The sequence below is a fragment of the Microcaecilia unicolor genome, chromosome 8 (genome assembly GCF_901765095.1).
Source record: "Microcaecilia unicolor chromosome 8, aMicUni1.1, whole genome shotgun sequence".
NCBI lineage: Eukaryota > Metazoa > Chordata > Amphibia > Gymnophiona > Siphonopidae > Microcaecilia > Microcaecilia unicolor.
Window position 1 is genome coordinate 145,151,590 of NC_044038.1, and position 12,643 is coordinate 145,164,232.

A 12,643-nucleotide genomic window follows, 5' to 3' on the forward strand; every position below is an offset into this window, starting at 1 on the left:
TAGGGTTCCGCAGAGGTCTGTGTTGGGACTGCTGCTTTTTAACATATTTATAAATTATCTAGATATGGGAATAACTAGTCAGGTAATTAAATTTGCCGACGACACAAAGTTATTCAAAGTTAACTCACAAGAGGATTGTGAAAAATTGTAAGATAACCTTACGAGACTGGGCATTCAAATGGCAGATGATGTTTAATGTGAGCAAGTGCAAAGTGATGCATGTGGCAAAGAGGAACCCAAACTATAGCAACGTGATGCAAGGGTCCAAGTTAGGAGTCACCGACCAGGAAAAGGATCTAGGAGTCATCGTTGACGATACTTTGAAACTCTCTGCTCAGTGTGCTGCTGCTGCTTCAGCGGCAAAGAAAGCAAATAGAATGTTAGGTATTACTAGGAAAGGAACAGAAAATAAAAACGAGGATGTTATAATGCCTTTGTATCGCTCCATGGTGCGACCGCACTTTGAATTCTGTGTGCAATTCTGGTCACCACCTCTCAAAAAGATATAGTGGAATTAGAAGAGAAACAGAGAAGGGCGACAAAAAGGATAAAGGGGATGGGACGACTTCCCTATGAGGAAAGGCTGAAATGGCTTGGGCACTTCAGCTTGGAGAAAAGACGACTGAGAGGAGATACGATAGAGGTATATAAAATACTGAGTGGAGTGGAACGGGTAGACGTGTTCCAAAAATACTAAGACTAAGGGGCATGCAATGAAGCCACAAAGTAGTAAATTTAAAACGAATTGGAGAAAATATTTCTTCACTCAACATGTAATTAAACTCTGGAATTTGTTTCCAGATAATGTAGCAGGTGTTCTCCGAGGACAGCAGGCTGATTGTTCTCACGACTGGGTTGACGTCCACGGCAGCCCCCACCAACCGGAACAAAACTTCGCGGGCGGTCCCGCACGCAGGGTACGCCCACCGCGCATGCGCGGCCATCTTCCCGCCCGTGCGCAACCGTTCCCGCTCAGTTGAATGACAAGCAAAAATGATCAAAACGCAACTCCAAAGGGGAGGAGGGAGGGTAGGTGAGAACAATCAGCCTGCTGTCCTCGGAGAACACCTGCTACAGGTATGTATCATTCGCTTTCTCCGAGGACAAGCAGGCTGCTTGTTCTCACGACTGGGGTATCCCTAGTTCTCAGGCTCACTCAAAACAAGAACCCAGGTCAATGGAACCTCGCAACGGCGAGGGTATAACAGAAATTGACCTACGAAGAACAACTAACTGAGAGTGCAGCCTGACCAGAATAAATTTGGGTCCTGGAGGGTGGAGTTGGATTTACACCCCAAACAGATTCTGCAGCACCGACTGCCCGAATCGACTGTCGCGTCGGGTATCCTGCTGGAGGCAGTAATGTGATGTGAATGTGTGGACAGATGACCACGTCGCAGCCTTGCAAATCTCTTCAATAGTGGCTGACTTCAAGTGAGCCACCGACGCTGCCATGGCTCTGACACTATGAGCTGTGACATGACCCTCAAGAGTCAGCCCAGCCTGGGCGTAAGTGAAGGAAATGCAATCTGCTAGCCAATTGGAGATGGTGCGTTTCCCGATAGCGACCCCTTTCCTATTGGGGTCGAAAGAAACAAACAATTGGGCGGACTGTCTGTGGGGCTGTGTCCGCTCCAAGTAGAAGGCCAATGCGCTTTTGCAGTCCAATGTGCAACTGACGTTCAGCAGGGCGGATATGCGGCCTGGGAAAGAATGTTGGCAAGACAATTGACTGGTTAAGATGGAACTCAGACACCACCTTTGGCAGGAACTTAGGGTGAGTGCGGAGGACTACTCTGTTGTGATGAAATTTAGTATACGGAGCATGAGCTACTAGGGCTTGAAGCTCACTGACCCTACGAGCTGAAGTAACTGCCACCAAGAAAATGACCTTCCAGGTCAAGTACTTCAGATGGCATGAATTCAGTGGCTCGAAAGGAGGTTTCATCAGCTGGGTGAGGACGACGTTGAGATCCCATGACACTGCAGGAGGCTTGACAGGGGGCTTTGACAAAAGCAAGCCTCTCATGAATCGAACGACTAAAGGCTCTCCAGAGATGGCTTTACCCTCTACACGATAATGGTAAGCACTAATCGCACTAAGGTGATTCCTTACTGAGTTGGTCTTGAGGCCAGACTCTGATAAGTGCAGAAGGTATTCAAGCAGGTTCTGTGCAGGGCAAGAACGAGGTTCTAGGGCCTTGCTCTCACACCAAATGACAAACCTCCTCCACTTGAAAAAGTAACTCTTTTTAGTGGAATCCTTCCTAGAGGGGCAAGACACGGGAGACTCCCTCTGACAGACCCAACGAAGCGAAGTCTACGCCCTCAACATCCAGGCCGTGAGAGCCAGAGACTGAAGGTTGGGGTGCAGCAGCGCTCCGTCGTTCTGCGAAATAAGAGTCGGAAAACACTCCAATCTCCACGGCTCTTCGGAGGACAACTCCAGAAGAAGAGGGAACCAGATCTGACGGGGCCAAAAAGGCGCTATCAGAATCATGGTGCCGTGGTCTTGCTTGAGCTTCAGTAAGGTCTTCCCCACCAAAGGTATGGGAGGATAAGCATAAAGGAGGCCGGTCCCCCAATGGAGGAGAAAGGCATCCGACGCTAGTCTGCCGTGTGCCTGTAGTCTGGAACAGAACAGAGGCAGCTTGTGGTTGGTCTGAGAGGCGAAAAGGTCCACCGAGGGGGTGCCCCACTCTCGGAAGATCTTGCGTACCACTCTGGAGTGGAGCGACCACTCGTGCGGTTGCATGACTCTGCTCAGTCTGTCGGCCAGACTGTTGTTTACGCCTGCCAGGTATGTGGCTTGGAGGAGCATGCCGAACTGGCGAGCCCAATGCCACATCCCGACGGCTTCCTCACACAGGGGCCGAGATCCGGTGCCCCCCTGCTTGTTGATGTAATACATTGCAACCTGATTGTCTGTCCGAATTTGGATAATTTGACAGGACAGCCGATCTCTGAAAGCCTTCAGTGCGTTCCAGACCGCTTGGAGCTCCAGGAGGTTGATCTGAAGATCCTTTTCCTGGAGGGACCACAGTCCTTGGGTGTGAAGCCCATCGACATAAGCTCCCCACCCCAGGAGAGACGCATCTGTCGTCAGCACTTTCGTGGGCTGTGGAATTTGGAATGGGCGTCCCAAGGTCAAATTGGTCCGAATGGTCCACCAGAGCAGTGAAGTGCGGCAACTGGTGGAGAGGCGGATGACATCCTCTAGATTCCCGGTGGCTTGGCACCACTGGGAAGCTAGGGTCCATTGAGCAGATCTCATGTGAAGACGAGCCATGGGAGTCACATGAACTGTGGAGGCCATATGACCTAGGAGTCTCAACATCTGCCGAGCTGTGATCTGCTGAGACGCTCTGGTCTGGGAAGCCAGGGACAGGAGGTTGTTGGCCCTCGCTTCGGGAAGGAAGGCCTGAGCAGTCTGAGAATTCAGCAGAGCTCCTATGAATTCCAGAGATTGGACTTTGGGTAATTTATCACAAACCCCAGCAGCTCCAGGAGGTGAATAGTGCACTGCATGGACCGGAGAGCTCCTGCCTCCGAGGTGTTCTTGACCAGCCAATCGTCGAGATATGGGAACACGTGCACTCCCAGCTTGCGTAGATACGCCGCAACCACCACGAGGCACTTGGTGAACACCCGTGGGGCAGAGGCGAGCCCAAAGGGCAGCACACAATACTGAAAGTGCCGTGTGCCCAGATGGAATCTGAGATACTGTCTGTGAGCTGGCAGTATCGGGATGTGAGTGTATGCATCCTTTAAATCCAGGGAACATAGCCAATCGTTTTTCTGCATCATTGGCAGAAGGGTGCCCAAGGAAAGCATCCTGAACTTTTCTTTGACCAGGAATTTGTTCAGGCCTCAGGTCTAGGATGGGGCGCATCCCCCCTGTTTTCTTTTCCACAAGGAAGTACCTGGAATAGAATCCCTGCCCTTCCTGCCCGGGTGGCACGGGCTCGACCGCACTGGCGCTGAGAAGGGCGGAGAGTTCCTCTGCAAGTACTCGCTTGTGCTGGGAGCTGAAGGATTGAGCTCCCGAAGGACAATTTGGTGGAGGGGAGGCCAAATTCAGGGCGTATCCGCACCGCACTATTTGGAGAACCCACTGGTCGGAGGTTATAAGAGGCCACCTTTGGTGAAAAAATTTTAACCTCCCTCCGACTGGCAGATCGTCCGGTACGGACACTTTGATGGCGGCTATGTTCCCATGGATCCAGTCAAAAGCCCGTCCCCGGCTTTTGCTGTGGAGGCGCAGGGGGCTGCTTAGGCGCACGCTGTTGACGGGAACGAGCACGCTGGGACTGTCCCAGTGCCTGGTGAGGCCTTCGGGCCGGCTGGATGTACCTACGCTTGTTATAGGCGTAGGGCGCAGCCTGCCTGGCCCGGGAAAAACGTCCACCTGCTGAGGTAGATGCTGAAGGCGCCCGGTGGGAGAGCTTGTCGAGGGCGGTTTCCCGCTGATGTAGTTGGTCCACCAACTGCTCGACCTTCTCGCCAAAAATGTTATCCCCCCGGCAAGGGACGTCGGCCAGTCTCTGCTGGGTGCGGTTGTCCAGGTCAGAGGCACGCAGCCATGAGAGCCTGCGCATCACTATACCTTGGGCCGCAGCACGAGATGCCACGTCACAGGTGTCATAAATACCCCTGGACAGGAACTTTCTGCACGCCTTCAGCTGCCTGACCACCTCCTGAAAAGGCCTGGACTGCTCCGGAGGGAGCTTGTCGACCAGGTCCGCCAGTTGCTTCACATTATTCCGCATGTGGATGCTCGTGGAGAGCTGGTAAGACTGGATGCAGGTCACGAGCATGGAAGATTGGTAGGCCTTCCTCCCAAACGAGTCCAGAGTGCGAGACTCCCGCCCCAGGGGCACCGAAGCGGTATCCCTCGAACTCCGTGCTCTCTTGAGAGCAGAATCCACGACCGCCGAGTCATGAGGCAGTTGGGGCCGCATTAACTCTGGGTCCGAGTGGATTCTGTATTAGGACTCTGCTTTCTTAGGGATGGTGGGATTAGATAATGGTCTCAACCAGTTCCGAAGCAGTGTCTCCTTGAGGACATTGTGCAACGGCACCCTGGAGGACTCTCTAGGTGGTGATGGATAGTCGAGGACCTCGAGCATCTCAGCCCTCGGCTCATCCACAGAGACCACAGGAAAGGGAATGCAGATAGACATGTCCCTAACGAAGGAGGCAAAGGAGAGACTCTCAGGTGGCAAGAGCTTTCTCTCTGGTGAAGGAGTGGGGTCGGAGGGAAGGCCCACAGACTCCTCTGAGGAGAAATATCTGGGGTCCTCCTCCTCCCCCCACGAGGCCTCTTCCTCGGTATCGGACATGAGCTCCTGCAGCTCAGTCCTCAACCGGGCCCGGCTCGACGTCGAGGCACCGAGACCTCGGTGGCGTCGTCGAGCGGTGGACTCTCGCGCCGGCGGGGATGAAGCTCCCTCCATCAACGTCGACGGGGACTCCACCTGCGTGGCGGTCGAGACAGGGCTTGGCACCGGGCTAGAGCACGCCGGCGCCTCCATCAACGGTGCCGAGGGCGCAAGGACCCCCGGCACCGGCACAGTCTGGCGCATCAGCCCTTCCAGGATGCCCGGAAGGATGGCTCGGAGGCACTCGTCCAGGCCCGCTGTCGGGAAAGGCGAGGGGGCCAGTAGAGGTGTCGGTGCCGGAAGCTGTTCGGGTCCAGGAGACTGCACCGAAGTGCTGGCACCCTGCCGCGGCGGTACCTCTACTACAGAGGGGGACCTCTCCTCTCGACGCTGCCGCTTCCTCGGCGTCGCCTCATCCCTGGCGCCGGGAGCCGGATGAGTCGTAGGCGACCGATGACGGTGCTTCTTCGCCTTCTTGCGGTGCCCGTCATCGGCGCTCGGTGGTACCGACAAAGAGGAAGTAGATCCCCCTCGGCCTCGAGGGATCGGGTCCGACAGGGTTCGGTCCCGAGGGCCTTGGGTAGAGGGAGTGACCGGGGCCGATTGCCCACGCAGCCTCTCACCCCTGCCGTCTCCGGAGAGCCGGTGGGCCGACGGGACCTGTGCTCCTGGGGTCGATGCCGTCGGTGCCGATATCGTGGACATCGATACCGGTACCGAAGAACCGGCCGTCGATACCGATGCCGTCGAAGTCGACGTCGAGGGGCCGGCGCAAGTTCCAAAAAGACGGTCCCGAAGAACTTGCCTCGCTACCTGTGTCCGTTTCCGGAGACGGAGACACAAGGTACACGTCTTGGTATCGTGCTCCGGCCCGAGGCACTGGAGGCACCAAGCGTGAGTGTCGGTCTGCGAGATATGCCGGCCGCACCGACCACACTTTTTAAATCCACTCGGGACCTTCGAGGACATCGACGGAAAAATCGCGTCGGCGAAGTCAAAGTCGTCGATGGTGGCGGTAAAATCACACCTCGAAAATAAATCGACCGCGCGGCCACTAGGCCGCAACGCGACGTCCCTGCTAAGAGACGAGGGAAAAACAAAGTTCAGCGTTTTTTTTTTTTTTTTAAACTAAATAGAAAAATGGAGAAAACTAAAGGAAGAGAAAAAAAGAGAAAATTTATGGTGAAAGCGCGATCCAGTTTCCGGGGCTGACAGAGAGACGAACGTGGCTCTCTCCAGCGCGGAAAAGAAAAGACTGAGCGGGAATGGTCGCGCACGGGCGGGAAGACAGCCGCACATGCGCGGTGGGTGTACCCTGCGTGCGGGACCGCCCGCGAAGTTTTGTTCCGGTTGGTGGGGGCTGCCGTGGACGTCAACCCAGTCGTGAGAACAAGCAGCCTGCTTGTCCTCGGAGAATAGCAGTTAACTTAGTGGGGTTTAAAAAAGGTTTGTATAGCTTCCTAAAAGAAAAGTCCATAAGCCATTATTAAAATGGACTTGGGAAAATCCACTGCTTATTTCTGGGATAAGCAGCACAAAATGTAGTGTAGTGTTTTGGGATCTTGCCAGGTACTTGTGACCTGTATTAGCCACTGTTGGAAGCAGGATACTGGGCTTGATGGACCTTCGTTCTATTCCAGTATGGCAACACTTATTTACTTATGGGCTTTGACAGCAACTCCAGTAATTGGAACATGAGGACAGAGTCGGGCGAACTTCTATGGTCTATGTCCCAGAAACAACAAAGGAAAACCATGATCAATTATATAATATCACGTTCATTGTTGATTTAATCTAGAATTGAAAATGAATGTAACTGTTAGGCAGACTGGATAGACCATTCAGGTCTTTTCTACCGTCACTTACTATGTTAAAGCAACACGGTCTGGTCCTACATAAAATCATCTAAATCTCTAAGGTGATAAAGATTGAGATTCAAATGACAGCATAAGGGTAATAAATTTTCCAATACATCCCTAAAAATGTGTTAAAACCAGCCCCCACCTCCCCCAAGCCACTAGCTGAACTGATTTGGTCAATGGACAATCAGTTCCACATCTACGTGGACAATGTGCAGCTACTCACATCCATTGAACCTGACTTAACTACAGCCCTGAATATACTGATTACCTGTATAACATCAATTCAAGAATGGGCTAAACACAACAAACCTTGCCTGAACCCAAGTAAAACTGAGCTTCTCTGGGTCCCTAACACAAGTGGGCATGTACCTGACATCAAAATCTCTTTTGGGAAGAACAAACTCCCCCTCAAATCATGTCAGGAGCCTTGGAATACAGTTAGATTCAAAACCTACTCTGATTCCCCAAATCCAAGCAACCTTCAAGAGCTGCTTCTACTATTTGTGATAATTACACTGCCTCTCTCCTTACATTGAGAAGGAAATCTTATCCCAGTTGTGCAAGCCATAACAACATCAAGACTGGATTACTATAATGCAGTCTACAATGGTCTGACTACAAAGGGTCTGCACCAGCTCCAATAGATTCAGAATGCTGCAGTAAGACTCATAAAAGGTTGCAAGTGACGTGACATCACACCATTTTTGCAAAAACTTCATTGGCTACCACCAGTACAATACAGGCCTAAATTTAAAACTCTATGTCTCATCTTCAAGGCCCTTAAAGGAAATGGCTCCAAGTACTTGAACAGGATAACCCTCTGCACACCTCCAAGGACACTAATGTCCTCTCAAGGGGTATCCCTAACCACACCTTCTCCAAAAGACATTACACAATGTGATACCCGCAAGCGAGCATTCTCCGGAGTAGCCCCAACACTCTGGAATGCACTCCCTGAAAGGCACCACTTAACACAAAACTATCTTTACTTCAGGAAGCAGGTGAAAGGTGCTAAACCCAACTACACCTCCCTGGACACTATCAAGTAGTATGCTCAATATTGGGAGTGCTCAATTACCCAGAGAGTTGGCTCCTATAGTCTGGGGAAGGGGGATTGGGGGTAGACAGATGCAGTCACTCACAGTCTGAGTGACTGCATATGTCTTTACCCCCAGCTCCCCCTTCCCCAGACTATCATATCTCACCTCTGCCACCTTTCTTCCAAACAATACATACTGAGATCTTTACATCTGTCCCCATATGCTTTATGACAAAGACCATTGGCCATTTTGGTAGCTGCCCTCTGGACAGACTCCATCCTGTTTATATCTTTTTGAAGATGTGGTCTCAAGAATTGTACACAATATTCTAAATGAAGTCTCACCAGAGTGTTATACAGGGGCCATCATCACCTCCTTGTCCTGCTCCTTATGCATCCAAGAATCCTCCTAGCTTTTGCCATTGCCTTTTCTACCTGTTTGGCCACCTTAAGATCACCACAAATGATCACACCAGTCTTGCTCCTCTTTTATGCACACAGTTCCTCACCCCTTAAACTGAACCATTCCCTTGGGTTTTTGCAGCCCAAATGTAAGACCCTGCATTTTTTAGCATTAAATCTAAGCTGCCAAATTCCAGACCATTCCTCTAGCTTCACTAAGTCCTTCCTCGTGTTATCCCACCATCAGGGGTTCCACAGTTATGCCGTATCTTATAGTATTCTCTAAGTTATGGCATAAGTGTGGGATCAATCTATCATGAAAGGCCTACAGTCCACTTAGGGGATCAACCCTGCGGCCAACTGAAAGGTCTGTCCCAGAACGCTCAAGTCCGCTACCCACCAGAGCACATGCTCTACACTGGCACACCCTTCCACCCACCTGCTGGGTCCCACTTGCCTATGGGCAGTCTCCCACCCGCAATTTATTTCCCCGATGGTTTCTAAGGACACTGGGGCCACAATCCCAGGGGTCCCATAGTTCCCAGAAAGCATCCACAGACCACAACACAAACCACCAGGATTGCTAGTCAGTCGAGGACAGCAGAGTCAATAAACCAATAAGGTTTATTGTCAAGAAATTTAGCAGTGAATGGTAAGAGGAAAAAATGATAAAAATATAGCAACAACAACAGGTAAATCAAACAGGTATCAATATTAAAATTAACTAAACATTTGTTTACTACCCAAGTAGTACCTGTGGAATTCAGGAAATATAACTGCTCACAGGGCCTTAGTGAAGACATCTTTCTCTCTCCTCTCCCTATCTGAGACTAAAGATTAACTCGGAGGTTAGGCGGGAAAAAAAACTCACTTCTGTTAACAGCTTTACATTAAAAAAAAAAAAATAGACAGTCACCATCTGTTGGCCAAACAAGGGACATGCACTAGGGAACAAACTGTCATAAATTTCACATAAGAAGTTACAGACATAAATCCCGTTTCATCACACCATCTATGCTCCGCCCATGTTTACGTATCCTTTGCCAAAGGCGCGTAAGGGTCTACACGAGTGCAGCTCACGTCACATCAGCATTACTGCCCGGCTAGCGCGTGCATCTGGCGGTAATTCAGAGTTTGGCGAAAGTCAACAACATGCAGTAGAAAATAATTTTCTATTTTCTACCATGGGGGTGTTCCCGGCAGTAATCGGCAGTTGGCACACGCTGGAAGGTTACCGCATGGGTAATATGTGAGCCGTTACTGCTAAGTCAATGGATGGCTAAGGGCTCAGGCTGTAAATAGACTCGCGCTGGTTTTCATTTTGCCACACATCCATTTCCTGGTCAAAACATTTTCCAGACACGCTGGAGAAATGATCCAGTGTGTGTCCAATACACACACCCATGCTACTGCAGGCCACTTTTTGGTACACCTTTGTAAAAGGGCCCCTAAGGTTGCAGAATACCACTTGGAAACTTAACCAATGCTTATGAGCAGGGACTGTCTTTCTTCTATGTTTGTGCAGTGCTGCGTATGCCTTGTAGCGCTATAGAAATGCTAAATAGTAGCAGTAGTAGTTCCGGGTATGACTCCTAAAGTTTTCCTCAGAAATATTTCCTCAATTATTACTTTAAAAGGAGTGAAGCCTGTGAAAACTGGGATTACTTTAATCAGTGGGATTTGAATTAGAGACTTAAGTACATGTATTGTTAAATAACTTCTGGTTTTTTAAAAGAGAAAGAATGTAATCAGATGTATTATTTCTAACTAATATTGGACAATAAGTATGTTTTCAATGAAATGATTTGACTACACACCGTATTGGCCTTGAAGAAGTCAACTAGATGATCAATGTGGAATAATGAATTAGACGAGTAATATCTGGGGATAATCAGGTTAATACCACGTTTTTGTTTTCTGTTTAATTGATCTCCTTGTCTTGTTTCACTCTCCCTATTTAGTGGTCTAAGGAAGAGAATAGAATTACCTGACTGAAATAATTCCTATATATTACTTTCCGGCAAGTTGTTTTATCGCTTGTAAAAATTTAAAATGGTTATAAATAAAAAATTGAAAAAAAAAAGGATAATTACTCATACAAAATGCAGATGTGGAAGTCCAAAGACACTTCACATCCATGGTAGTCTGCAAAGGAAATTGCCCCTTAGGTTAAAAGCCTTCTTGGCACAGACAGGACTATGTAGAGATAATCCTAATAGAGAATGATGTGAAACATTTTCTACAGTCTCACCATTTACCTTTTTTTCTAGATCTTTTGCCAAGGTCTCACTTTTCTCCATCTTTCTTTTATCAATCAAGTGATCTAAAAAGGAAACAATATAGAGAACATACTGAAATGGTCATACCAGTCACCTACAGAGAAAACTCAGGACACATGAGTAAATAGCGAATGCTACATACCTGTAGAAGGTATTCTCCGAGGACAGCAGGCTGATTGTTCTCACTGATGGGTGACGTCCTCGGCAGCCCCTCCAATCGGAATCTTCCTAGCAAAGTCCTTTGCTAGCTCTCGCGCGCCTGCGCGCACCGCGCATGCGCGGCCGTCTTCCCGCCCAAAACCGGCTCGAGCCGGCCAGTCCAGTATGTAGCAAGACAATATACTTCAAGGGAAGACTCAACTCCAAAGGGGAGGCGGGCGGGTTTGTGAGAACAATCAGCCTGCTGTCCTCGGAGAATACCTTCTACAGGTATGTAGCATTCGCTTTCTCCGAGGACAAGCAGGCTGCTTGTTCTCACTGATGGGGTATCCCTAGCCCCCAGGCTCACTCAAAACAACAACCATGGTCAATTTGGCCTCGCAACGGCGAGGACATAACTGAGATTGACCTAAAAAATTTACCAACTAACTGAGAGTGCAGCCTGGAACAGAACAAACAGGGCCCTCGGGGGGTGGAGTTGGATCCTAAAGCCCAAACAGGTTCTGAAGAACTGACTGCCCGAACCGACTGTCGCGTCGGGTATCCTGCTGCAGGCAGTAATGAGATGTGAATGTGTGGACAGATGACCACGTCGCAGCTTTGCAAATTTCTTCAATGGAGGCTGACTTCAAGTGGGCTACCGACGCAGCCATGGCTCTAACATTATGAGCCGTGACATGACCCTCAAGAGCCAGCCCCGCCTGGGCGTAAGTGAAGGAAATGCAATCTGCTAGCCAATTGGAAATGGTGCGTTTCCCTACAGCCACTCCCCTCCTATTGGGATCAAAAGAAACAAACAATTGGGCGGACTGTCTGTGGGGCTGTGTCCGCTCCAGGTAGAAGGCCAATGCTCTCTTGCAGTCCAATGTGTGCAGCTGACGTTCAGCAGGGCAGGAATGAGGACGGGGAAAGAATGTTGGCAAGACAATTGACTGGTTCAGATGGAACTCCGACACGACCTTTGGCAAGAACTTAGGGGTGAGTGCGGAGGACTACTCTGTTATGATGAAATTTGGTGTAAGGGGCCTGGGCTACCAGGGCCTGAAGCTCACTGACTCTACGAGCTGAAGTAACTGCCACCAAGAAAATGACCTTCCAGGTCAAGTACTTCAGATGGCAGGAATTCAGTGGCTCAAAAGGAGGTTTCATCAGCTGGGTGAGAACGACATTGAGATCCCACGACACTGTAGGAGGTTTGACAGGGGGCTTTGACAAAAGCAAACCTCTCATGAAGCGAACAACTAAAGGCTGTCCCGAGATCGGCTTACCTTCCACATGGTAATGGTATGCACTGATTGCGCTAAGGTGAACTCTTACAGAGTTGGTCTTGAGACCAGACTCAGACAAGTGCAGAAGGTATTCAAGCAGGGTCTGTGTAGGACAAGAGCGAGGAGCTAGGGCCTTGCTGTCACACCAGACGGCAAACCTCCTCCACGGAAAGAAGTAACTCCTCTTAGTGGAATCTTTCCTGGAAGCAAGCAAGACGCGGGAGACACCCTCTGACAGACCCAAAGAGGCAAA

At 50.0% G+C, this 12,643-nt stretch overlaps 1 protein-coding gene across 2 annotated transcripts in view; it reads right to left on the reverse strand.

Annotated features, from left to right (window-relative positions):
* DIAPH1 (diaphanous related formin 1) overlaps window positions 1-12,643 on the reverse strand; it is a 676,165-nt gene that overhangs the window by 351,928 nt on the left and 311,594 nt on the right. For both annotated transcript variants that reach the window (XM_030213536.1, XM_030213537.1), the window contains one exon: window positions 10,943-11,007. In XM_030213536.1, the coding sequence (XP_030069396.1) occupies window positions 10,943-11,007 (65 nt within the window). The remainder of the gene's footprint in view (window positions 1-10,942; window positions 11,008-12,643) is intronic.